General features: G+C 38.5%; 1 protein-coding gene across 3 annotated transcripts in view; it reads left to right on the forward strand.

The window, feature by feature from the left end:
- The window catches only part of LOC107581581 (RNA binding protein fox-1 homolog 3-like), a 396539-nt gene that overhangs the window by 121823 nt on the left and 250048 nt on the right, over window positions 1-24668 (forward strand). For all 3 annotated transcript variants that reach the window (XM_016267198.1, XM_016267196.1, XM_016267199.1), the window contains exon 3: window positions 8636-8713. In XM_016267198.1, coding sequence (XP_016122684.1) covers window positions 8692-8713 — 22 coding nt within the window. In that variant the 5' untranslated portion in view covers window positions 8636-8691. The remainder of the gene's footprint in view (window positions 1-8635; window positions 8714-24668) is intronic.

Consider the following 24668-nt stretch of genomic DNA (forward strand, 5'->3'; position numbering starts at 1 on the left):
TAATTACGGCCGTTCCGTAATATATAATGATATACTGTGGGATTCCATTGAAAACAGGATGACAGTCTTACTACCTCCAACGATGTCTCGATTTCCACTTTAACAACTCACTAAATCCACACAGCTTCGGAATAATTATCATAAAAACCTGTTTTCATCTGCCTCTATAAAGCAAGCACAGGTTGTTTTCCTAATTCTGACGAAAGCCATCGATGGTAAACCAACAGCATTTCATGATCAGAGGCACATCCCATCTGACGTCTCACTCTCTTTGCTAAAAATGATAAATTTTTAACAACATGCTTTTACACCCTTGTTACTTTTTATTGTATATTTATGTTTTAGTAAATCAATTCAAACTGGAAATAAACCAAGCTGTTGTTGGTAATTATTCACTTGTTGATTTTGTTTTGGTCCTGTATTTTCACCCTTTTACGGCGGGCCGTATTTCATTTAAATTTCCATCTCTCCCCCCACTTTCAGTCAATGGGGTAGTTTGCCTGTTTTAATATTCAGTGTCCCTCATGTTCAATTTGCATCAGACGTCCTAGTGTTCCATTTCCCAGAGTCCTCTCTGTCCAACATAAATTGGGTTCATGTTGCAGTGGAATGACAACACTAGGATCTTAATGGAGATGTCTATTAGCTGTATATTCAATATTTTTACCCAACAAATGCAATATCAAAACCAAGCAAACCTACAGCGACACCTCGGTTATGAGGGAGGACGATGATGCGCCATAGAAAATCCTGTTTCGTGTTCATTTTAGGAAGGTCAATTTGAAGACTTCGGCTTACCAGAACAAGGAGGATTTCAATTGCATTGGCTAGTCAGTCAAGTCTATATGTTTAATACCTACCATTCCTCTTCTTCCGAGGCCTTTTCATCATTCGCTGCATGTGTCCAGTGTAGTTATAGGTGGCCATTGTATTATTTATCTGCTGTTTTGGTTAAAGGCAGAGTCCCCAGAGTGGCCTGGCATTTGGGAATCCTCATTAACATTTGCAACTTGTGGTTCAGCAGGGCTGCTGGTGAGAGTGCAGTCCGCTCTGTGCTCTTAAACATCTCAGCCACTCACCAGGGATAAAGCTGTTATTTACTGCTTACCTACAGCTATATGAGATGAGGAACATTGTGGTGGTAGTCGGACATATTTTAGTTTCAGTGCTGGTCAAAAGAAAGAGATGTAATGGGATAGTTAATACAAAAATGAAAAATCTGTCATTATTTACTTACCCTTATGTCATTCTTTCATTCTTATGAGACTTTCCTAAAATAGTGTGCTGGTTGCTCTTTTTCATGCAAGCGTTAAAGCTTTAAAGTGGCTCAAAAGCACCATGAACGTATCATAAATGGAACCGTTTCAAAAACACTAGAAAGTCTGATGCAAATTGAACATGAGGGTCATTATTTAGTTAATCTTATGTTGTTCTAATACTGTATGATGTTCATTATTCTGTGGAGCACAAAAGGACAAATTTTGAATAGTGTTCATGCTGCTCTTTTTCATGCTGTTTATCATGCATAAGTTGAGCTTTCAAGCTACAAAATGACTCAGAGCACCGTAAAAGTATCATAAAACGTTTCATGTCATGCACATTATTTTACATTTTTATTATCTTGACAATGTAATGACATCTGAATTGTGAAAGAATCATTCTTTTGAATCAGTTACAGTTCGCAGAACCACTCATTCACAATTCTAACTGATTCAGTTCCTGAATTCAACTCGGTAAGGTTGAAAGTTTATTTGAGTGGAAGATTATAACAGAATAACAACTTAAAATATGTTCTTTTCCTCACATAAAGCTATCACAAAGTGTATGAGTCATCCCAATTTATGGAGCTTTAGTATGGTCTCTAATTACATGGGCAAAAAATGGCCTGTACAGTTTTCCTGTGGTGTTTCACAGAATAAATTAAGTCATTCAGATTTTCAATGACATGAAGCTGAGTAAATTATGACAGGTTTTTCATTTTCAGATGAGCTAATCTTTCAACAAAAGCTCAAACTACAACAAGCAATCTCAAGCACATGCGAAAGCAAACATACATGCCACATAAATTCCCAGCCTAGCGATATGAGGTGAAACTCCATACGGAACAGGAACATTAGCTCTCACAGCTTTCATATATTGACCCAGTATGAAAATCAAATTACAGCAGGCTGTTCAAGGCTTAATATTTATGTCCAGACTCTCTATTCGGGCTCCCTGTAGGAAGAGTTGATGAGCTCCAGCTTGTCTGTAATTGAGAAGTGTTTCCAGGTCAGTGTGTGTGCCACTGTGCTCTGATGTGTGTGAAAGGGGATATTTACTCTGTGAATGGGGGATGAATGGAGTTACAACTCTATTTACCAAAGCCTGTAAAAGCTGCTCAACTAATCTGCTTCACAAAGCCAAGTAGAATCCAGAAGGATTCAGGCACAGCATTACAAAGTTAAATTGTTCTTTTATGCCGTGCCACTGCCCTGGCCACTTTTTATCCCCCCCATCACACACAAAATGTTCTCATCCTCTGTTGAAAAGATGTAGAAGCACATCCTTCACTTCTTCTTTTGCACACAAGGAACTGATAAAAGCATTATGCTGTCTTCTGATTTTTAAAACGTGTATTGCTAAATCAATTCAGCATCAGTTTCTGACATGAAATGGCCTCTCTAATGGAACATAAAGCTCTTTTGGCTGAAGAACTTTTATTTCTCTTTTGTTTTGTATCCCCTCTTATTTATTTATTTTTACAGTCTGCTATTATATAGAATTATTCATTGATTGCCAAAACGGCATTTTAATCCATTGGCATGATTAAATTATTATATTTTTAAAAATTATTATTGTCATGTTTTGTGCCAATAACTTCATCGGCAACGGTATTTTAAGTAAGTAAAATCAATAATATCTGGATAAATTTATCCATTATCATTCCCATTCATCTTAACGGCACATGCTTGGGCTAGATGGGGTACAGCTATGGCCACTGGGAATGCGCACATCAATATTGCATAATTTTTGTCACGCTGAACAACAATAATTACTGTATTTGCATTATTAATTTGTAAGGGGTAGGTTTAGGGTTGGGGAAGGTGTAAACGTTAATAAAACACAATCTAATAGGTAGCAAATTTAATTTATTGTTACTTTCCGGCCGTAGCTTTATCCCTTCTAGACACAACATGCTTGGTGCAGGAAAACCATTGACCCCTTTATTCTTACAACAGTATGTGTCTATTTAATGTTAGATGGAATTTAAAGTCTGCAATCTCTAATTAGGCTCTTTTAGGTTAGGTTAAAATTCTGGTCATTTATTGGAGTTTATTGACTGAGCTGCACATTGGTGATACATTTTCAGTAACACTGCATGTTACAAACACTAGTAAGTGGCGTCAAGTGACAAGTTTTATCAGAGAGCGATTCAAATACTTTGTTCAAAATTGTGATTTCATTTGGGAACAAGACCAATGACTGTTCTCATGAATGAGTCATTGAATCATTCAGTTAACCGAGTCATTCAAAAACACTGATTGATTCAGAAACCAAACCATTGTCTTTATGAAAGAGTCACTGAATAATTTTCTCAACAGATTCATTCAAAACAATGGTTCAGCTCTGTGTGTGTTTGCTTGGAATTGCGCAACAGTTGTTAGTGTTTTACTTACTTCTTACTTTCGTTGTCAGGGCAAATATGGGCAAAGTAACTGGAAATTGTCTGCATCTAAAAATGTAAGATACGCAATATTAACACTGTTTAAGTTGTAAGAAAAGCAATATCTCATGGCTGTGATTAGACTGTCGCAGCCGCTTTTGCGCGTGGGAAATTGCATAAATCTCACTTGAAATCATGCTTGCAAAATCACATGACAAAATGTTGTCTAAAATACACATTCAAACTGTGAACAGTTGAAATAAATGCACATGTCTGCATTACACCTGTCGCATGTCAGACGGCTAGTCTTCGTCTGCTTACATGCTGCAGACCTTTCATAGTTGAGATATAACATTTGTTATTGCACTATTCTCATCATACAGGAGCCAACGGTTTATTTATTGTGTATGAAACTAAATAGCTGGGCAAATAGACTTTAGTGGGATGCTATTTTCTTTTTGCTTGCGACATCAATGTAGTCCGAGTGATGGGGTTTTTTTTTCCATGGCACTCTTCAGTTCTGTGTTATTTATGCCTTTTTACGGTCCAAATAATTAATCAGCTCTGACACAACAGGAAAAGAAACAGCTTTTAATTACTTATGATGAAATAACAAATTATGTTGGCCTTGTTCCCAAAAATACTGGAGCCAGTGAATGGTAATTCATTACAGGCAGAGAGAGACAGTGTAGGAGGGAGACAGAGAGCTGTGAGATATGAGCTCTGTTCGGATGAAATCAATACACACGCTTTGTTCATGTGTGTGTGTTGGCGTGTGTCTCTGTTGTTGCGTGAGATCCTTTGCGATCCATCAATACCTGTTCAAAAGGTTGAGTGTCAGACCGCAATGGACGCACTGATGCACTAGCATATCAGCAAACGCTAATGCGTCAGACACCAGTAGGATATTCTTATAAATGAGCTAAATTTATCTTCCATCCTTAATTTGAATTACTTTTATCAATCCCACTTCAAACACAGTTTCGTTTGTGAAATTTGTCGAATTTGAAGTACCTAGTAGGCTGCCTACACAGACATCTGTCTTCTAAGTTGGCATCGTAACTGTGATTAAACCTCATTAAATGAATGATTTGGGATGCTCTGCTCACTCACTTGCTTCATCCAAACTCACATACTCACTGAGCACATACTTCTTTTGAATAATTGCTTCACAACCATTAAAAAAAGTATGTTCTGTAGTATGAATTTGTGTTGTATGAATTTGATCTGGACATACTACATTCTTCATGTTGTCATTGTCATGTGACCTACCAGCCTCAGTTGTCTCTCTTAAAGGTGGGGTAAGCGATTTTTCAAAAACACTTTAGAAAACTGATTCGGCCGACTAGCAAAACAAACTTGTAGCCAATCAGCAGTAAGGGGCGTGTCTACTCATGATGTGGAGGAGAGAGAGCGTTAAGTGCACAGGACAGACATTAGCGAGCCGAGCGACAGAAAGATAGAGATGGAGGATAAAAAACAAAAGAGGAAAACATCTGTGGAACAAAAGAAGGCTTAAGGCAATAAGTAGGACCCGTGTAAATATCAGATCAGCTTTCCAGCGCTGGAGAGAACTCAAGGAGCGGAAGGCCTGCGGACGCCGAGGTTGCTTTGTTTCTTCTCAATAAGTGAGTAACACCGTGTCTGCACCGCAACAGCTAAAGTCTGTCTATACTGGACACGACAAAGCGACTGTTGAAAATCATTTGAAATGTGTCAATACCAGAGCATGTGAGCGAAGCGACGCTCCGCTACGTTTTCCGCTCTATGGACGTGCGCTCCACTCAGTCGCTCTAACCGCCCAAGCAAGCGCTCCGTTAATATTCCGCTCACGCTCACCGTAAACCAATTCCCGCTCAGATCCCGCTCCGTTCTGTAAAGAACAAATTTGCGTGCATTATATTAGATTATAAATTACTGCTGCCTATATCTAGCCTACATTCTGAAGGACTACCTATTGTTTCGGGTCTCGAACAAGCAAATCACCAAACGACATTCTGGGTTGAGCGAGCGGCACTGAGCATATTGAGCGAGCAGAGCGGAATCTTCAGAAAGGCGCTCTGCGCTCTTAAGGAAATATTACCACTCCGCTCCGCTCACATGCTCTGGTCAATACGTCATGAATAGAACACAGCATCAGTTTTCTGTTGGGGATTTGTCGTGTCGTACCGCGCCACATCCAGTGTAGACCATAGATAAATGTGTATATATATATATATATATATATGGTGTGGACAGCATCACGGATTATAATGAGTTCCATAGTATTTTATCGCGCCGCGCCACTCGCGTCCAGTGTAGACACGGTGTAACATTGGTTTTGCTTTGTTTCACAGAATTAATCGGAGCTATCAAAATAGGGGCGAGACCCTTTTGGGGTAGGGGTGTGTTTGTTTTGGTGATTTCAAATGTCAACATTGGCTACCAGAAATCGCTTACCCCACCTTTAACTGCCATTCACAAATCTTCTCCTGTGGCCTCATGGGATAGCCTTGGCTTACAATAAATACGACACAAAAATGCTGGGTACTAAAAATATTTAGTTAAATGTTCAGTATTTAATTAAATATGTGTTTGTTTTTGTCTGCTATCATGGATTTTTTTCCTCCATTGAGTTTGTTACATTGCATTCTGGCATTGTCTTACCTGCAAAACATACATATATATGCAAAGTTATCTTAGTATTTGGTTCAAATGAGGTTTCTTATAATATTGCTTATATCCTTTGAAACAGCCTTCACCTTAAAATGCTGTCTCCGTAGGTATCTCGCTAGGTTTCGGAAAGGAGCATTTGTGTTTATACACGTTGGGTTCGGTGGATGGACACAAATACGCTCAGGGTTTTGTTGACATGCAGAGACCTCTGTTTTTTATTGCCACCCTGTGAGCTTGTTTTTAGGCAAGCGAAGCGAAATTCTTCAGAAATGAATTCTCACCGAGTCTGTAGTGAACTGGATTTCCCAGAAGACTTCCTGCGTCTCCGGGTTTCAGTTCTACTCTTGACCACAGAGGGGAACACTCGGAATGAAATTAGACACTTCCCCACAGAGAACTACAGCCTCTCTCAGATAGACTGACACAGAGATAATGGACTTTGGGAGGAAGGAAAAAAGAGGGTTATATGTCATTTTTAAAGGAATAGTTTATCCAAAAATGACATAAACATTTTCTTTCATCATTTATTCACTCTTATCTATTCTTAACCCTTTATTACTTTACTAAAAGAAAACTCAGAGCACTGTTTTCATTTGCATGTAATTACAATAAGTGATGATTAATGCTTTGATGCTTCAAAAAGGATGGAAAAGCAACATAAAAGTGGTCCATATAGTTTTTTCCCCCCGCAAGTCTTATGAAATCATACAACATACTTTCTGTAAAGAAACAGACAGATATTTAAGTATTTATTCATTATAATGCTTAAAAATCCTGTCTGGCTCTTCTTGGCATGCTCATGAGATAAGTAAAGATTTTTCAGATCGTTTCAAATGAATCATTTGATTTGGTTCACAAAAACTGCATTTTTCTGTCACAAATCGGTTCTCAAGTTCAACTCATGGACTGAATTGAGTGAAGAGTAACACAAATTTGTTTCTCTCACTTACGGCGTCGAAAGACTTCACCGCTGTTAAGGTGCTTTTCATCTGTTTTTGAAGCCTCAATGTTTCAGTCCTCATTTATTGTAAGAGCAACCAGCACATGTTTCAGAGTTTATCCTTTTGAGTTCCACTGAAGAAAAAATTAATATGGGTGTGAGACACAATTTCTGGATGATCTGTCACTTTTAGAATTACAGAAAGGGTGATGGGAAAAGAGGCAAATAGAAGTAACGGGAAAAAATGTGGATGATTTGTGAGTGAGTTGTTAAAGAAAGAATGATATGCAATAAGGACAGAAAGACATTCAATTCCAGCATGGCACAGTGCTGTTTTCAATAACCACATTAGCTCTATATTTCAGATTAATGCTAACAATTAAATGACACATAGGAACAACACTTTTATCAAGCCCTGTGGATATGGACGGGGCACTATGCATATTTAATCTGAATAGCCTGCAATAGAGGCCATTACGGCCGTGTAATTACGGTAATGCTCTAACAGGGTCTTTTGTCCAGAGTGCTGAATTCACTCTCTGGGGCCCCGTGTTTGTTGGGTTGTATATTTTTCTGTGTCCAAGTAAAAGTTGCAGCATTATCATCTTTTTCCCCGTTTCTTTTTTCTTCTTCTTCTTCCCTCACACTTCTCTGGGTGAAGTGATTTCTTACTCACTACAGTGTTTCTCTAAATAAGAATGTGATTTGAAGCCACCTGCTATCATGTACACACAGCCAAACCTGCCTTAGTTCAGTCGATTTTAAATTAACAGTGACACCAGGCCCATTTTCTCTCCGGGTCAGACCAACAGAATAATTATCCTTCTTATCCAACTATCAGACTTAACTGTTTCCAATCTGAAAGGGTTAACAGGACATGAAGGGGTTTGTGGTTAATATATGCCTTGTGCGTTTGCAGCTTCCATGTTTACGTATCCAAAGAGTGCCTTTTTTTTGCTTTATTTATCTGTAACTATGTGTGGAAGCAGACAAGCTGGTGTGTGTGCTCCAAATGTTATGGCAGAGCCACTTCAGCACCAGCGTAGCATGAAGCACAGTTGCTGTACATGCAGAGGATTTGGTGGTTCTGGTGGGGTTCTGAGCTTATCTGGACCCTGCAGGTCTTCTGACTGTTCCTCAATCCCCTCACACATTATCATAACAAGGGCATATGAAATGAAAAAAACAATTTAAACAAGTCTAAAAAATAAAGAATTTCAGAGCAATCTGTAATGTAAATTGGGAGCTCACCTTCTTTGTTATTGTAGACTGGGCTTCGTTCTTAATTCAAAGGAAATTTAAAATACCACTTTTTGAGGAATTAAATGTTTTTTGCATGTAATTGTGTGGCTTTCATTCTCAGGCTCAAAACGTGTTGCTGTCTTTCTCTCCCGTAGGAATCAGACACCTCTTTGGTTGCAGTGAGACCCCACCTGCTCAGCCACAGCTGTACATGGAGACCCCCAGTTGGGCAGGTCAGTGTGTTTGTTGAGGTCCTGCACTAAATATTTGTCTAGATGCATTGTGTGGGTGTAGCTGTAGATAAGTTTGTTCATTTATCAGAACAGATTTGGAGAAATTTAGCATGACATCATTTGCTGACCAGTGGATCCTCTGCAGTGAATGGGTGCCGTCAGAGTTCAAAGAGCTGCTAAAAACATCACAATAATCCACATGACTCCAGTCCATAAGTTAACGACTTTTGAAGTGAAAAGCTGTGTTTGTAATAAACAAATCCATCATTAAGATGTCATAGTTTTAATGCTAAAATATGAGTCCACTATCCATAATATTGCTTTCTCCAATGAAAAAGTTGTTCAGTCTGAATCAAGAGAGAGAGATGCACAAAATCAAGCACCATTTACAAGCAAAAACAGTCCAAAACAGTTCTAAACTAATATGTTGGTGGATTTTGATGAGAGAGGACAACAGGGGATGGACTTTTCACTGGAGAAAGCGTTATTATGAATTATGGACTGGTGTTCTGGCCAAAAGCGCACAGCTTTACACCGCTTTAATGCTACATTTCTCCAAATCTGATGAGGAAAACCAACTCATCTGCATCTTGTGAGGCCTGAGGGTGAGTCAGTTTTCAGCAAATGTTCATTTTTGGCTGAACTATTTCTTTCAGTCACGTATTTGTTGCCATCATTAACTCGCCCTCCTGTTGCTCCAAACTCTTGGACGAAATGTCAAAGCTTCTCTTTTCCTTGCAGGTCCTCTTTCATGCTTAGCAAAAATTGTACTACTAGACTAATATATCTTAAACTCATATTGTTAAATTGTATGTTTGTATGTATTTAAATGTTATTTCATTTATTTATTTATTTTTCACTTCCTCTTGCCTAGTGGCAGCAAATGATTCTGACTGCTACTGGTGACCCCTCAATATACAGTTTCATGATCTTCCTGGTTTTGAGTTAGATGTTCTTTCAAGAGTGAATTGTGCTGTAAGCAAAGGTTGGATTGAAATTTTGTCTGACTCTTCAATTCATGGAATGGATTTCATATTTTTGCACCATTTACATTTACAGGCATTCTCTCTCTCTCCTATATCATCCTTATCCGCTGTATGTCTCAGTGTCATTGTTGTTTTCCGTCTGTCTGGGGTGTTTCCTCTGTGGATCAGTTACATTACTAGAAACCTGGTAGATAGAGATTAGGTCTCATTCATTAATATTTACATACAAATTTCATACATGTCTGCAAACATTGACGATTTTCCATCACATTCAAAATCTATGTATATTAATAAAACTCTTATTTTTATTCATCTATGAAAAGTAGATGTAGATAGATGGATAGAGAGATAGACAGGGAGTGGTGTGGTCTGAATTTAGAAAGTGTGATATTCATAGATCTTTAATTTTGTTTGAAAATGTTTGCATACAAGTTTTGCCCACAAATGTTTGAATGTATGGTGAATGAGACCTAATTTAGACATAATTTTACTTGTGCCCTTAAACAGAATCTGAGTTAACTTGAAGTGCACCTTACTGATCTTAACTTTTCTTCTAGCAATGCAAAGCTGCCTTATAAGACCAAAATGACTAACGCAGTCGCATTGGTCTGGTCTGGTCTGGTGTGTGTGTGTGTGTGTGTGTGTGTGTGTGTGTGTGTGTGCGAGACTGAGTGTGCCCTTCACAGATGTGGTTCTCAATTGCAGAAATAAAACCATGCAAAAAATAAAATAAAATGCATGTGACCATATCATTTTGCATTGTTAGGATAGAAAAATGAATCGGCTTTTTGTTAATATCAGACTCTACGGTGTCATCTGTCACTGTTGAAGCTCGCCAAATTAGACAGAAGCCAACATGGACAGGTTGTGTGACATATCGCTATCCTTAAAAGCGGACAATACTAGATAAGAGAAATTACTATAAATTGCTTGTTTCAAATTTCGGTGCTGTGTTGGGTTAAAATTTGGCTCCTGCCACAAAATAGTTGAGAACTGCTGCTGTAGAGCTGTAAATGAGCGTGTGTCTTTAAAAGTGGAGTGGAGAGGAGAGGGCCGGCGCAAGGGAGTGAGAGAGGAGTGGTTTAAGTAGTGCTGACGACAGGCCTTTGATTCTGAGCATGCCCATTAGAGGGAGCCATAAATCCTGGGCTCTCTGGACTGCCTGTGTCAGCAGTCCATGGAATGAATTGATATTAAACGCGACAAAAAGCCTCTTTAATTCTGCCTCCACCAGCCTCTCTCTCTCTCACTTCTTCTCTTCCTCACTCTTTCTCTCTCTTTCCCTCCATTTCTTCTCTCTGCCTCACCCTGTTCTGGATGGTAATTGAAAAGAGGGAGGAGAAAAAAAAGCCCAGTGAAGCCAAGCCTGTCATCATAAAAACATCTGCAATTACATCCGCTCTATTCATTATTTATGAAAGTCATTAATTAAATATTACTCACAAACAGCAATAGCATTTTCCCCCTTTTTTTGCCCTCATGTTGTCTTCAAAATGGGCACGTTTTCTGCCAAACATCACAATGCCATTTGCAGTAAATATTTATGTTTAGACAATAAGAACGATTATGTACGACCAAGGCCTGTGGTGAACATAGAGTGGTCTTTACTTCTTGAAAGAGGCGGAAATGTACTTATTCCGCGTCAGCGTTTTCAGCGCACAACTTAGTGCTGAAATAATTTGAGATAACTTGATTCATTTTCAGGCAAATAGGATATTCTAAAACGGCCCCCTTTCTCATTTTTATTGGCCTGTCTAAAAATGTCCCGTAATGAGAAGAGGAAATGCTGTCACAGGATGACATCACCCCCACACATGATGTGCTAAAACTGTAAGCGGTGGGATTTCAGGTGCCAATTTGATAAGTTAGACCTGTTATTCCCAAAATTGTAAAGATGAGGAACGATACATCAAACGAGGGGCTCCATGGCGTGACGCTCTTTTAAAATGAGCCGGATGACATTCTAAGTGGGGAGCCGGGCCGCTCTGAGAGCACCGACCAGCACCAGGTACAGCTGTTGTAACTCTTTCACTTAGCGGGGCCCCTACATGGAGGCTCTCAGCCGGTACGAGGGCCCACGCTCACGACACGTACGTGATGGATTGAGTCAGGGAAAACCATCATCTGGTCGTGCACGCGCGTGCTGAGCGAGGTAGGCCCCGCTTGATTAATGATATTTGCCTGGAGTCATCGAAAGCTGGATTTAAGTATTTCGGATTTAAAGTAACATTCGTCTCTATTGTTCACAGCGAGAGAGGCATTAGTCAAATTCAGCCACGTCTCCACAGACGACGACACTCCAACCCCTGGAGCACGCTGTGTAACAGTGCGGTTGTCTCACTCTCGTTTCAACAAATTATTCATGCAATTTTTGCCCGTTTTGTCTGATTATCTACAAATCTCTCTCACGACTGAGTTTATCATCCTGCCAAAATCATTTATTTCTCAGTAGTATTTCCGCTGAGTAAATGTTTGATGAATTGCTGTCATTACGCCTGTTTTTAAAGTGCAAATATATTCTGCCAAATATAGGACTTTGTTTATCATAGTAATTTTGCAAACACGCAACATACATTTTTTTTAAATGTTTTTCTTTTTTTCCCCCCATGTTAAATAAGTTCTCAAAACATGACAATATCTGCTGTATCAGATGAAATAATTTTCAGTAAACAACCTTTAAAATAATAATAATAATATTTTTTAAGCGAATAACAAGTAATTTTCAGTAACCAAACTTTTTTTAATTTTTTATTAAATATTACTTGGTAAGGGCAAATTCATTCTTTTTTCCCCCATATTTTGAGTTCTGCGCTCCCAAGGTGAAGGGCCATTGATGCCATTAACAGAATGGACAGAGAGAGCGAAAAATCCCTTGTGACAACTGAGTAATGAGATGAAATGATAGACCTGGCTCGGGTCTGGCACTGGTATTTTGTAACTGTAAACGTCCTGAAATCAGCATTAAACTGACCATCTGATCCAAGACTAACAAAGATCCTCAAGGTCAAAGACTCACTCCCTCTAAAATAGTGTTCTTTAAAGCGCTTAGCAAAGCATAATTTGTGCACCGTGTTTCCTTAGGCTCAAATAAATCACTCGGCATAGATGGTCAAATACAAACGTCCAAGTTCGACTGACATTTGACTTACATTTTTCGAGTACTGAGGCAGATATCAGCCCTTTCTGGTCAGATACTTTCAAAAAGCAGAGAGGTGAAAAAGCAAAGATAGCACCTGACTGCCTCGCCACTCTGTTTCTGTACGTCTGCAGCTTCTACGGATCTGTCAATGGAAATCCAATTGCCGGGAAAGCGCTCAATCCTAACTCGGTTACCTTGGTGGATAGTGGCATCCACTGTATCCACTGCTGCCTGTTTGAGCTGTTTGTTTTAGGCCTAAATCACGGCAGATGGGGTGTGTGCCAGCGTGCCGTGAGGAAAATATACATTTGGAATTGCTCACAGTCAAAGCAAAGCCTTACTGGAGACTTCAAAGAACAGAATATTATAATTCATGCTGTAAAATATTGAGAACCAGGAGAAATATGCAAAAGAGTGCTTACTCAGTGCTTACTCTTGCAGTGTTACTGTGCAACAGGTTTTAAAGAGACAGCTCACCCCAAATTGAAAGTTTTGTGATAATTTTCTCACCCTCATGTCGTTTCAAACTTGTGACTTTTGACTTTTTCAGTCAAACACAAAAGGAGAAGTTTTGAAAAATGTTCACAGTGCGTTCTTACATAAAGTGAAATTCGATGGTGAACAATGCTGTCAATCTGCAAAAAAAACCATGATAAAAGCATCATAATAATAAAAATTATTCTATAATAATAATCATATTGTCATTTGAAATCATATGATGGCTCTGTGTGAGGAACAGACTGAAATGTAAGTTATTCACTGGAAATCTTGCTTCCCATCCATGTTCACCATCAATGTCAGAAATTAAGACTTTTATTAATGGGCAATATTTTAACGAGCATTTTAAACATTTTATAAGGGCTTATTTTCGTCTAGCTATTATTTACTTGTCTATATATGTCAAATACTGAAAGACTAAGTATGTCAAAAATTTTATTTTTTTCCTTACAATTTCTAATATTTTAGAGCTTGGCAAACAAGTTGTTGAGAATGAATAAAAATAAAAACACACACACACACCAAATTGAATAATTTTCTCTTACTTTAAGTCATCTTAAAAGAGAACCACTGGTCTATAGTGTTTAAGTCTAGATATTATGAAATATATAAAATGTTAGATAACAGATAACAACAGAGGAGACATTAATTGCCCCCACATTTTAATTATTTGGGGTCATTTTTGTTGATTTTGGGAGCCCTGATTAATTTCTGACCCTGGTCACCATATACTTTCTGCAGTATTCTGCCGAGGAAAAAGGCAAACGGTTTGGAAAGACATACAGAGTAAATGATGAGAAAATTAACATTTTTTGGTAGTGATGTTTTACTTGCCTTGCTGTGGCGTGTCATTGTAAATGCCATTGAAGGCAATATCAGCCACACTTTGGTTATAAAGGGGCTTTTTTCTCACGCTCACCCTTATGAGTGCTCTTCAGATGAGGGCTTTCTAATCATAATTACACCCGAGACTGTTTGGCTTGTATCTGCTCTCATCAGGAGCCCCTCTGGCCAAATCACAAGACTCAAATCAGAATCGCAATGACACGCCTTTAATTAGAAAGTTTTGATGTTTTAAAAGGCTTCTTGGACAGGATTGGAGATTCTTTGAAGCATGGAGACATGACATCGATTATCGAAAGATGTCTCTCTGTCAGTTGCTCAGAGGAGGTGCAAACAGGAAGTTAATCTTAGCCTATCCCCTGTCATACAGACGAGAAATGATTGCGGTGTGGTTGACATGCTGTGATACGTGTGATGCGTTATATTCTGTGATCATTTGATTACCAGCGTAAAGTCAGGCTTGTTTAATATTAAAGGAAATCTCCCACCCCCGCCAAAATTTGCTTAACCTCATCCTGTAAGGCTGTGAGACTTACATTTTTTTTGTGTGGAAGACAAAATATGGATTTTTGAGGAACATCCTGGATTTAATTAATATTTTTAATATCATGAAAGTAAATGGTGACCATGGTTGTCAAGATCCAAAATAACAAAAAAGCACCAAAAATGCACAAAAAAAAAAGTTAATTTGACATTTGGCCATGACACTATATTCCAAGTCTGCTGAAACTGTGTTTTAAAGTTTAACTTTTTGTTGTTCACAAAAAAAAATCTAGTGATAAAACATTAGCAATGTCCTGAATGATTTGCTAGTTTGAGTTGGATCTTTTCAATGAATCAGTTGATTCAATCTGATTCATGATGAATTCGTTCTTTTTTTGGGGGTGGACTATTCGTCTAAACAGTGTTCATCCCCTCATTTAAGATTTAATTTCATATTATTAATAAAAAAGTTAAGTATGTCTCCAATTTGTAAACCTAAATTCTAAAGCAAGTGAATCTTGCTTGCAAAGTTCCTTGCAAATTATTGTAGATGTGCTGGGCTTAAACAATTTCTCCTTTCCCAACCTGCTGCGGTAATATAATTAGTCAAAGCTATGTGTTTCCTTGTGGTTAATGTTCTTTAAGCTTTTAGAGATGTTTCTCCACTAGTTCCTCATCAAAAATTAACAGAGAAAAAAAGCCCGTAATGATAATCGCGCAGTGTTGCATTATTAAGCCCGCAGTGCCTGAGTGTTTGGAGAGGGGCGAGGGTTGAGGGTACTCGTCACACTGATTTGAGGCCTCTCAAAGGACGCACAGGGTGTTGTTTATGAGGATAATGAGCCCTTCATCTCGCCCAATACAGCGTACAATGGGCTCATTACAATTAAAATCGCTGGAAAAACAGGCCTAGTGGAAGCAGGGAATGAGCATGATGAGAATTCAGTGGAAACGTTTGGAGGAATGGTGTATTAACCGGCCAGGAAGTCATTTTTAACCCTAGTGGCAGCTGAATTATTGTCCATTACTGGATTGGACCTAATGCCAAACACATTGCTCTTGATGCCCACTTCAGGCAAAGCGCTGGTAATGTCCACACTATTGCAAAATATCTCCTGAAACAGCTTGTTTTTCTCCTTCCTGTTGAAATTTCCTTCCGTAACTAAGTTCAAATGGATTTTTGGCCTGATAAACACAGTCTTTCAATGTTTATACTACGTAAAGTGAAACCGTAAGCAGTCATGTCTTCTAAAAGAAGCCCCTCAACCTCTGATGAGCTTCTAGGATGATCAGAACGACCCATTCGTGGCTTTGTATGCATCACTGTCTTGAGGCTATAAAAGAATAATGCAGTTATTGATTTGAGCATTTCAGCTCATATGTTTCCACCTCGCACAGCTCTGCTGCAAAGATTAATTTTTGAATCTTCGATTCATGGGCACATCATATAATGAATAGAGGTGATTCATGTCATTGCTTTTAAATGCTTAAATTGATATGGTTCCCCGCTGATTGATAGTGTAACACTGGCCCACAGTCTGCGTTAGCAGTTATGTCTTACAGAAATGCATATTGATCATATTTGGGTGCGCCATTTTATTTTTTAACTTAGTATTGCTTTTGTTTGATATAGCATTATGGCAGATTTGCATAAATCTTTCACTCAGCATTAATTCATTACATTGTGGCAAATCCGTTTAGGTTATAAGCTTCATTTAAAGTTCTTTGTTGTAATGTGCTTAGCATTAATCCAACTTTTACTGTCAAATGTTGCACATAGTAGCCTGAAATTATACGACTGGAAGCTTTAAGACTGTAAGAGTCCCAGAGGGAGAATTACGAACCGCTTTTGCACACCCAGTTCCACCTACTTGGTCCAGGAGAGACGAGAAGCAGCCGCACTGCAATCTGTTGTTCATTTTCACTTCATTTTTCTCCAAAGTGACATCTACTGTCCAGCAGGTGGTACCAAACATTTATCTATCCTCTCTCCCACGCTATCCAGCCTTCAAAAGATTTAGACACCCCAAACAATAGGCTCTCCAGAGATGCCTTTAGTCTGCAACACATAAGTAAACACGCGGCACTGATCCAGACGAAAGGAAAAGACAAACTGAGGTGTTCTAAACACACAAGTTTCGGGACAGCTGGACAAGTTTACAGTTTTTCTCTGCTGAGTTGCTGACATTTTCAAATCTCTTTCTCTCTACTTTGTCTACGAGTCGACATTCCCTGAGTGTCATGCATCGTTTCAATCAAACACTGTAAAATGTTGGGGCTGGTCGTTAATCCTTCTCTCACCCGTTTAATGGCCGCAGCAAAAATGGAGTCATAAAATTCCCTTTTTTTTCCTCGCATAGAAGCGGAAAGGGGGGAGAGGGACATTGGTAGAGGGGCGGGGGGTGGTATTTGCTTCCAGCATTACCTTTTAGCACCCGTATGGCATGAAGTTACCCGTGTGAATCGTTTTGAGGTTCTCTGAATGTTGAGAGAGATTTCAACAAAAGGCAGCACAGACCTTTCCTAATAGGTGTTGTAACCTCTTGGTTGAAGATCTGAGTTGGAAACTGAAAGATTATAGGTTTAAACTACTGATGGGTGTTTGAGACCTATACATCTTTTGTTTTGAATTAGTGCAGTGCAAACCAGGCTTAATCATTCTGCTTTGAAGCGTTTTACGATGTCTGTAGTTGTGGGGATCCCAAGGTAACATAAGAATCTGTATTAAATGTATGGTTGTAATTGATCTTGAATCAGTTTTATAATTTACGTTCATAAAAGTTGAGAGGAATTTTCTGTTAAATAAAATCTTTGTAAAAGTGTTTTTACGCATTTTAAACATATTATAAAGGTAATTTATTTTTTTTATGCTATTTACTAATATTTAACTTATTTCACTTTTTTTTTTTTATATTACAAATAATAAAAACACTTTTGTAGAACATCACAGAACATATTTTGCTGTTCTCATTGCGTTTATACAACTATAAGTTGTTCTCAATTGAGCCAAGATTCAAAAAGTCTCTCTTCACAACAAGAGACGGATATCTAGTGAGACTTCTGAACTGCAAAAAAATACTGTATTCAAACAGGTTTCCTGAACACTTCCATTAATCAGAAGACAATTAGCCCCAAACTCATGCCATTTGTTGAGCTATTTGCTCAAACGAACACAGATTTGTTGTTTTTCTTTTGATAATGCTATTAATTATTTTTAGTTATTGCTTATTAATAGTTGGTAGACCTCCTGGTGGACGTCGCTGTAATTTTTTTTGTATAAACTGTAGAAGAAGACTAAGCTAAATATAAATGAGTAAATTAGTGGAACAAGCCGGATGGCTGGCTAAGGAACCGATCCCTAAGAGGGCGAGTGTCCTCTCCAAACACTACATTATGCCAGCTTACGGCCCTAGATAGTGCTGGAGTCAGTGGTTCTAATTTTGTCCTCCCGTTTAATTCTCTCAGCATCGTTGCTGCTGTGATAACTTCATCGCTAAACAATTAAAAGCCTGCCTTCCATTTCCGCACATGTTGGCACAAGAAGCAGCAGAGGAGCTTATTTATGTATGTGGGGACTGCGCAGGCAGCGATGCATGTAATGCAGAAGACGCAAGCGGGAGAGTCCAATAATTGTCTGGGAGCAGAGACTGTTTCCAAAACATTTGTACATGCAAGAGGCTTTTGATGTTGTGTTGTGAAAACACATGTTAGTGCTCATTATAGCGCTGTTCCTCAGCCCTTCATTGGTATATTGTGCCGGGCACAGGCATTGAGGAGGAGCCATCTACCCTACAGAAAGTGTGCACCCTCTCTCCACATTCCCCCATTCATCATGTTGACACCAGCGCAGCTACTTTTGTGAAATGGAGAAAAATTGTTAAGTCAGCTCTTTCCCTGAGCCTCTTGCAAGTATGTGTGTGTGTGTATATTTGTGTGCGAGCTTGTATGAGGAGTTTGTGCGTGTGATGAGCATTGGCTGGTATGATTTGAACATGACGTGCGAGACGAGAATTTTTTTTTGGCACACTGAACGACAGTTGAAAAACGTAGTATTTGCTTTACTGAATACACATGGACACAAATTTTGAAAGTGCATATGCTATGAAATACTGATGAATCATTTAATGTAACATGAAGACAATGCATATGCATTTTGAATTACTCTGAGATTAGATTTACAAACTCAGGTTGGTTGGTCAAAAAATACTGTATATACACACACTGATGAACCAAAGCTTTATGACCAGTCACAGGTGAAGCGAGTGAACGACAGTTGAAAAACGTAGTATTTGCTTTACTGAATACACATGGACACAAATTTTGAAAGTGCATATGCTATGAAATACTGATGAATCATTTAATATAACATGAAGACAATGCATATGCATTTTGAATTACTCTGAGATTAGATTTACAAACTCAGGTTGGTTGGTCAAAAAATACTGTATATACACACACTGATGAACCAAAGCTTTATGACCAGTCACAGGTGAAGCGAATATTGTTGACCATCTCCTAACAAGCCCACATATTAAGGTCTAGGTAGATTAGATGTAAGCAAACGATTAGTTCTCGTATTTAATCTTGCGTAGCCAGACCTTCAGACTGACGGCAGAAGGTCTGGGAACCTTGGCCACTTTGAATGGCTAAGGAGCGCCCAAGAGGCCATATGACTGACAGGTAAAGCAACTAATCACATTTCGTTTTGTGCCACGTCATGTTTAGAGGCATGGAGATGTCCCCACAATAGCAAAAAAAAAACTCTGTGTAAAATGTAGAGGTCTCAACTCTACCTAAACATTGTTGCACACCAGGTACATCCCTCCATGACAGGGGTTTTCCATGGTGGATGTGGCCTCTTTCAGCAGGATAATGCACCTACACTGAACACATTCTGGAATGATTTGAATAACATGATGAGGAGTTTAAGGTGTTGCCCTGTCCTCCAAATTCCCCAGATCTCAATCCAGTTGTGGGATGTGCTGGACCAACAAGAAGTTCAATCCACAGGGGCTCCACCTCTCAACCTACAGCACTTGAAGGATCTGCTGCTAATATCTTAGTGCCAGATACCAAAGGACATCTTCAGAGGTCTTATAGAGTCCATGCCTCGGTGGCTCGGTGCTGTTTTGGCAGCACATGGAGGACCAACAGCATAGTAGCCAGGTGGTCATAATGTTTTGGCTCATCAGTGTATATATTACTATTTTTGACCAATGATACATCTATTTATTCCAGTCCACTAATAGATGATTGGCTGTTTTTAATCAGATTCTTTGATGGAAAAAAATTGCCTAACCAATCTGAACACCATCTATTAGTGGATGGAAAATATAATCCCAAATGAATAAATGGTGTGGTTAAGCAGTTAATAGTCTTCCTCATAGGCTCATACATACAAAAAATACATGAGAACAGGAAGAACATGCAATCTGTCATATGCGAGCAACTGTGCTTAAATGCTAAAAAGTTCTAATAAGTGCATGGAGAAAATGTAAAATTGCAAAAATCAAGGTGTGAAACGGTTCAGCATATCATTACCTCATTCTGAAGTCATACAGCCGTCTGTCTCGCTCTCTTTCTCCCTCTCTCTCCATTTGTGTCTCGATCTGGCTCGCTGTTTTGCAATATTCTCAACTAATACCGAGATTTTATCAGTTTCCCAATCTACTGTCTGATTGAAGACTGAGGAGGACATTAACATACATGGTCTGTCACACACTAGAAGACACAAATAAATGAGCAAATTTCCATTTCCTCACATGTCACCTTCATTTATGCCCAGTGCTTTTCAAAACGGACAGATTTTCTCTTCTGTTTTGGTATTTCCAAATTGTTTCCAACTGCACCCCGGCTAAGAATACCAAATATAGCAATGTTTCGGTAATGAAGAAAGTTTCCTCAGTATGCACTTACACTTACCGTTTCAAAAAGGTTCACAAATTCGAAATGCTTCACAGACTTTCTGTACAATTTGCTGACAATTTGTTTGCATTATATGTGTGTGTGTGTGTGTGCATGTTGTAAAGAGACTGTGATAGAACCATGGACCAATTACACCTCTTTTCTACCCTGATTGTTATCTTAAGGACTGTTGATTAATCTTTGTTAGGAATGTTTAATCTTCATTAAAGATTTAAGGGGAGAAAAGTCACTTGAGAAATTCGGAAATTAAATATTTAATTAGCTAATTCCTATCTGTGGTGCGCACCTTTACCCAGAGCTCAGTGTTTCTCATTGTCGTTAGCGATCGGAGGTCATTTTTAAACCTTTTACAGAGTAGGACATTAAAATGGATCACAGCTCATTTTTCTTGTCCGCTGCAAGCACTGGGCCAACATATCAGGCCGTGAACTTTTGAAGTCTATTTCTTTAAGGTTAAATCAACTAATTATGAGACCTAGATTTTATACCCTGAAGATGTCCAAAATTCAAATGAAGCCAAACCGGAGTGGAAAGATTTTGTGCTGATTATCTGTACTCGCTCATAACTGCTGAATGCTTTAATTTGGGATCTGTGCGCTCGCCTGTGTTTGTTGCCTGTCTGAGAGAGTTGACTGATGTTTTCTCACTACACAACTCGCTACAGAAGTTCCGCTTAGTTGATTTGCTGTTTGCTGACACCAAGCGTTCACATGCAGGTTTATAGAGCCTTGCGCAGATATTGAGAGGTGTCCATGAGCGGAGAGGTGGCCCAACACTGTAAGCGAGACTCCGAGACTGAGGAGCTTGGACTCCCTTCATGTCACACTGTATTTGTCACATTTCAGTGAAGTGAACCAGGAAATTTGCTGGGCCATTGCTCAGGAGAAGAGGCGAAAGAGAGATGGGTCCTGATGATAGAGAGGGAGGTGTGTGAGTGTGTGTGTGTGTGTGTGTGAGAGTAAAGTGATTGATAGAGGCAGTAAGCTCCATCTGACATTTGCTGAATTGTCCTCTTTACAGTTTGTCACCATAAGGACATTTGAACTCATGGGTAGTGGCTACATGTGGACTGTATTCACGCCTCCAGGCTGACCGCTCCGCAAGGGAAAAATGCAATTTTAGCCATTGCATGTCCATCTGTTTCATGCAGTTTGAAACATGAATGGTCTACCCTTCTAAAAAAAAAAAACAGTATGATTTGCATCCTGGTGCAGTGCAAGAGGTCACAAGTTTGAATCTTGCTCAGCTGGCAATGTTATTTTTTTATATACTGTACCTACTGTTCAAACGTTTGAGGTTAGTAAGATTTTTAAAATGTTTTTGAATTCTTATGCTAACCATGGCTGCATTTATTTGGTACAAAATACAGTAAAACGGCAATATTGCGAACTGATATTAAAACAGAAAACAGCTATTTTAAATTGTTATAAATTTTAAAGTGTAATGTATTCCTGTCATGACAAAGCTGAATTTTCATCAGGAATTACTTCAGTCTTTAGTGTCACATGATTAGATAACTCATAAGTTCAATAGAACAGCATTTATTTGAAATAGAAATGTTTAGTAACAAGAGAAATGTTTTTACTTAATTACTGAATATAAATAGTAGTATATAAATTGAAATTATATTTTCTCATTAAAAAATATATTTTAGTTACGTTGTTTGATGTGATTTTACAGAAATGGAAATTAAATGAATAATGTGCTTTATTATTGTTATTACACCCCACTGTTATTATTATTTTCATTTACATTGTCCTTTTATTTGACCTTCTTTTACCCTTCTAAGTCAATTACACTTCTATCTTTTCTATTATTTTTTCCCTCTTTATTAATTTATATATGTGGTTTTGTACTATTTTTATTTTAGTTTGAACATTTATATGCACATGCTTTGGCAATATGAGTATAAAAAATATATCATGCCAATATAGAAAAAAAATGTAAAAAAATATCGGACACAAGTCTGTGCTAGGCATTGCTGACCTGTGTTGTTCAAGTTCACCACTGATTAGAGTGAAGAACAATAAATGTAAGGAACTTTAACATTTTAATGATTTGAAGTTCAAGTTAAAATTGAATGTGAAGTAGCCTCAGATAAATGTAGCATTTCTTACTCAGTTGCTTACAACACAAAGTTGTAAAACTTTTTTAAAACAAACTTTCCTGACCATCATAAGGGAAGGCAACAGGCCAGTTGCTGTTGTCAGTGCTGGTTGAGGAAAAGGCCTCCATTGTAGAAAGGAGGCCTATTGACCAGGCCTGTAAAAAGGAAGCTGCACATGTTCATTTAGCCAGTCGCCCACTCCTGGGAGGCCATTGATTGTCTCAAAGTGAGACTGTAATCTACGTGATTGTAATGTAGAGAGGGGTTTCAATGGAGCACAGGCACATTTTATCGCAGGTGGAGAGGACCCTGGGGGAGGGGAGGGGGGTCTCAGGGGCAGTAGAGAAGATGGAGATTGGGGGGGATCGGGCTGTTAAAACGAGCTGAGGGTGAGTTGTTAAGTCATTGATTACTTGCCGACTGAGATTACAAAGGTGTAATGGCTGTGCGCAGATAACATGGCAAGTGCTTACTCTCGCTCTAGTGAGCATGTGTGTTCTTGTGCTTCTGCTCTTACTCTTTAAAGGAATAGTTTGCCTGGAAATGAATGTCAACATTTACTCACTTTCACATTGTTCTGTATGACTTTCTTCTGAGCAGCACAAAAGAAAAATCCCCGGGCATTTTTTTTTCAAGTCTTTTCATACCTCTGTTTGAGGAACAGATCAAAATAAGTTATTTGTACAGTTAAAATTATATTTGCACTACATGTTGACATGCACTATATATTCATTATATTTTATCGGATTATGTTAGATGCTTCTGTTTTTAATTTAGCATATCAGTCAGTGTTGGATACATATACAGTGTTGATATTGGATACTTAATTGTCTGTGAATATTTTCCTTATTTTTAGATTTCAATGACTTTTGCCATCATCTTACACTCAAAATTAAGGTAACAATTGTATCTAATAATTTCTTAAATTATGTACTATTTAGCTAATTTCAAATTAAATAAAATTTGTATATTGATATTATAATGTTGTGACGCCTAAATTCACCGGTAGCAACAACTGATTTCAATTTTTAGTGTTTTATTTTTAACATATTTAGACACAGTAGTGTAGAATTTTAATATCAGTCATTTAATGGTTATTGTCCATGACATGAAAATAATTATCAGTGTCATTGAATAAATATTAAAAATATAGCATGCAATTCATATGGAGCATTTTTAGAATGCTTTTTCGTTTTTATTTGCCATTTTGGATCTTGACAGCCCAAGAGTACCTTGATTTTCATTATATGAAAAAGAGTAGCCAGGATAATTGTTAAATTCAGGTTTGGAATGACGTGAGGGTGATAAATGACTCTCTTGTTGGGTGAACTTTTCCTTTTAAAGAAAGCTGGCCTTTTTGTTTTTGGCTGGCTCTGACATCCTGCGTCGAGGTTCTCGTTGTTATCCTTATGTCAAACAATAGCGCAGCCATTATGAAATCCCTGTTGGTTGCAGCGGGGTGATCAGAGCCCTCTGCAAGCATAATTGATGCATTTGCTAATGCCACAGAGGGACTAAAATGGCAGTTTCATAATTTCAAACTTTAACAAAACAAATTGTATTAACACGGTCAGCCTGCCCTAATAGTGTGGACTGGAGATGCGGTGCTTGTTTTAGCTGTAAATTGCACTCAGCAGGGAGTCCCCAGGGCTTCTGGCCATTTACACTCCTAATGAGTTATTGGGCACCCAAGAGCAGTGGCTATAATTGCTTTGGCTTTTTCACTCCAGTTGTCCAAACTGGAGGCATTAGCTTCCAGGGTAAGAGGACTGAGAATGAGGGGAAAACCAGGAAAACAAGACAACTGTTGATTCCTTGATCGCTTAGGTTCACTGTCAAGAACAAGAGAAGGTGCACAAGGAGATCCTAACTTTTCAGGGTCTCGTTTGTTGATTGGTCTTCTCTAATTCCTATAGTCAAATGTTTTTCCCACCAATCTGAGGATCCAAACCCAGAATTAGCCAATCTCTTTTT

This window comes from Sinocyclocheilus grahami, unplaced genomic scaffold, assembly GCF_001515645.1.
Source record: "Sinocyclocheilus grahami isolate Dianchi unplaced genomic scaffold, SAMN03320097.WGS_v1.1 scaffold36.1, whole genome shotgun sequence".
NCBI classification, from domain to species: domain Eukaryota; kingdom Metazoa; phylum Chordata; class Actinopteri; order Cypriniformes; family Cyprinidae; genus Sinocyclocheilus; species Sinocyclocheilus grahami.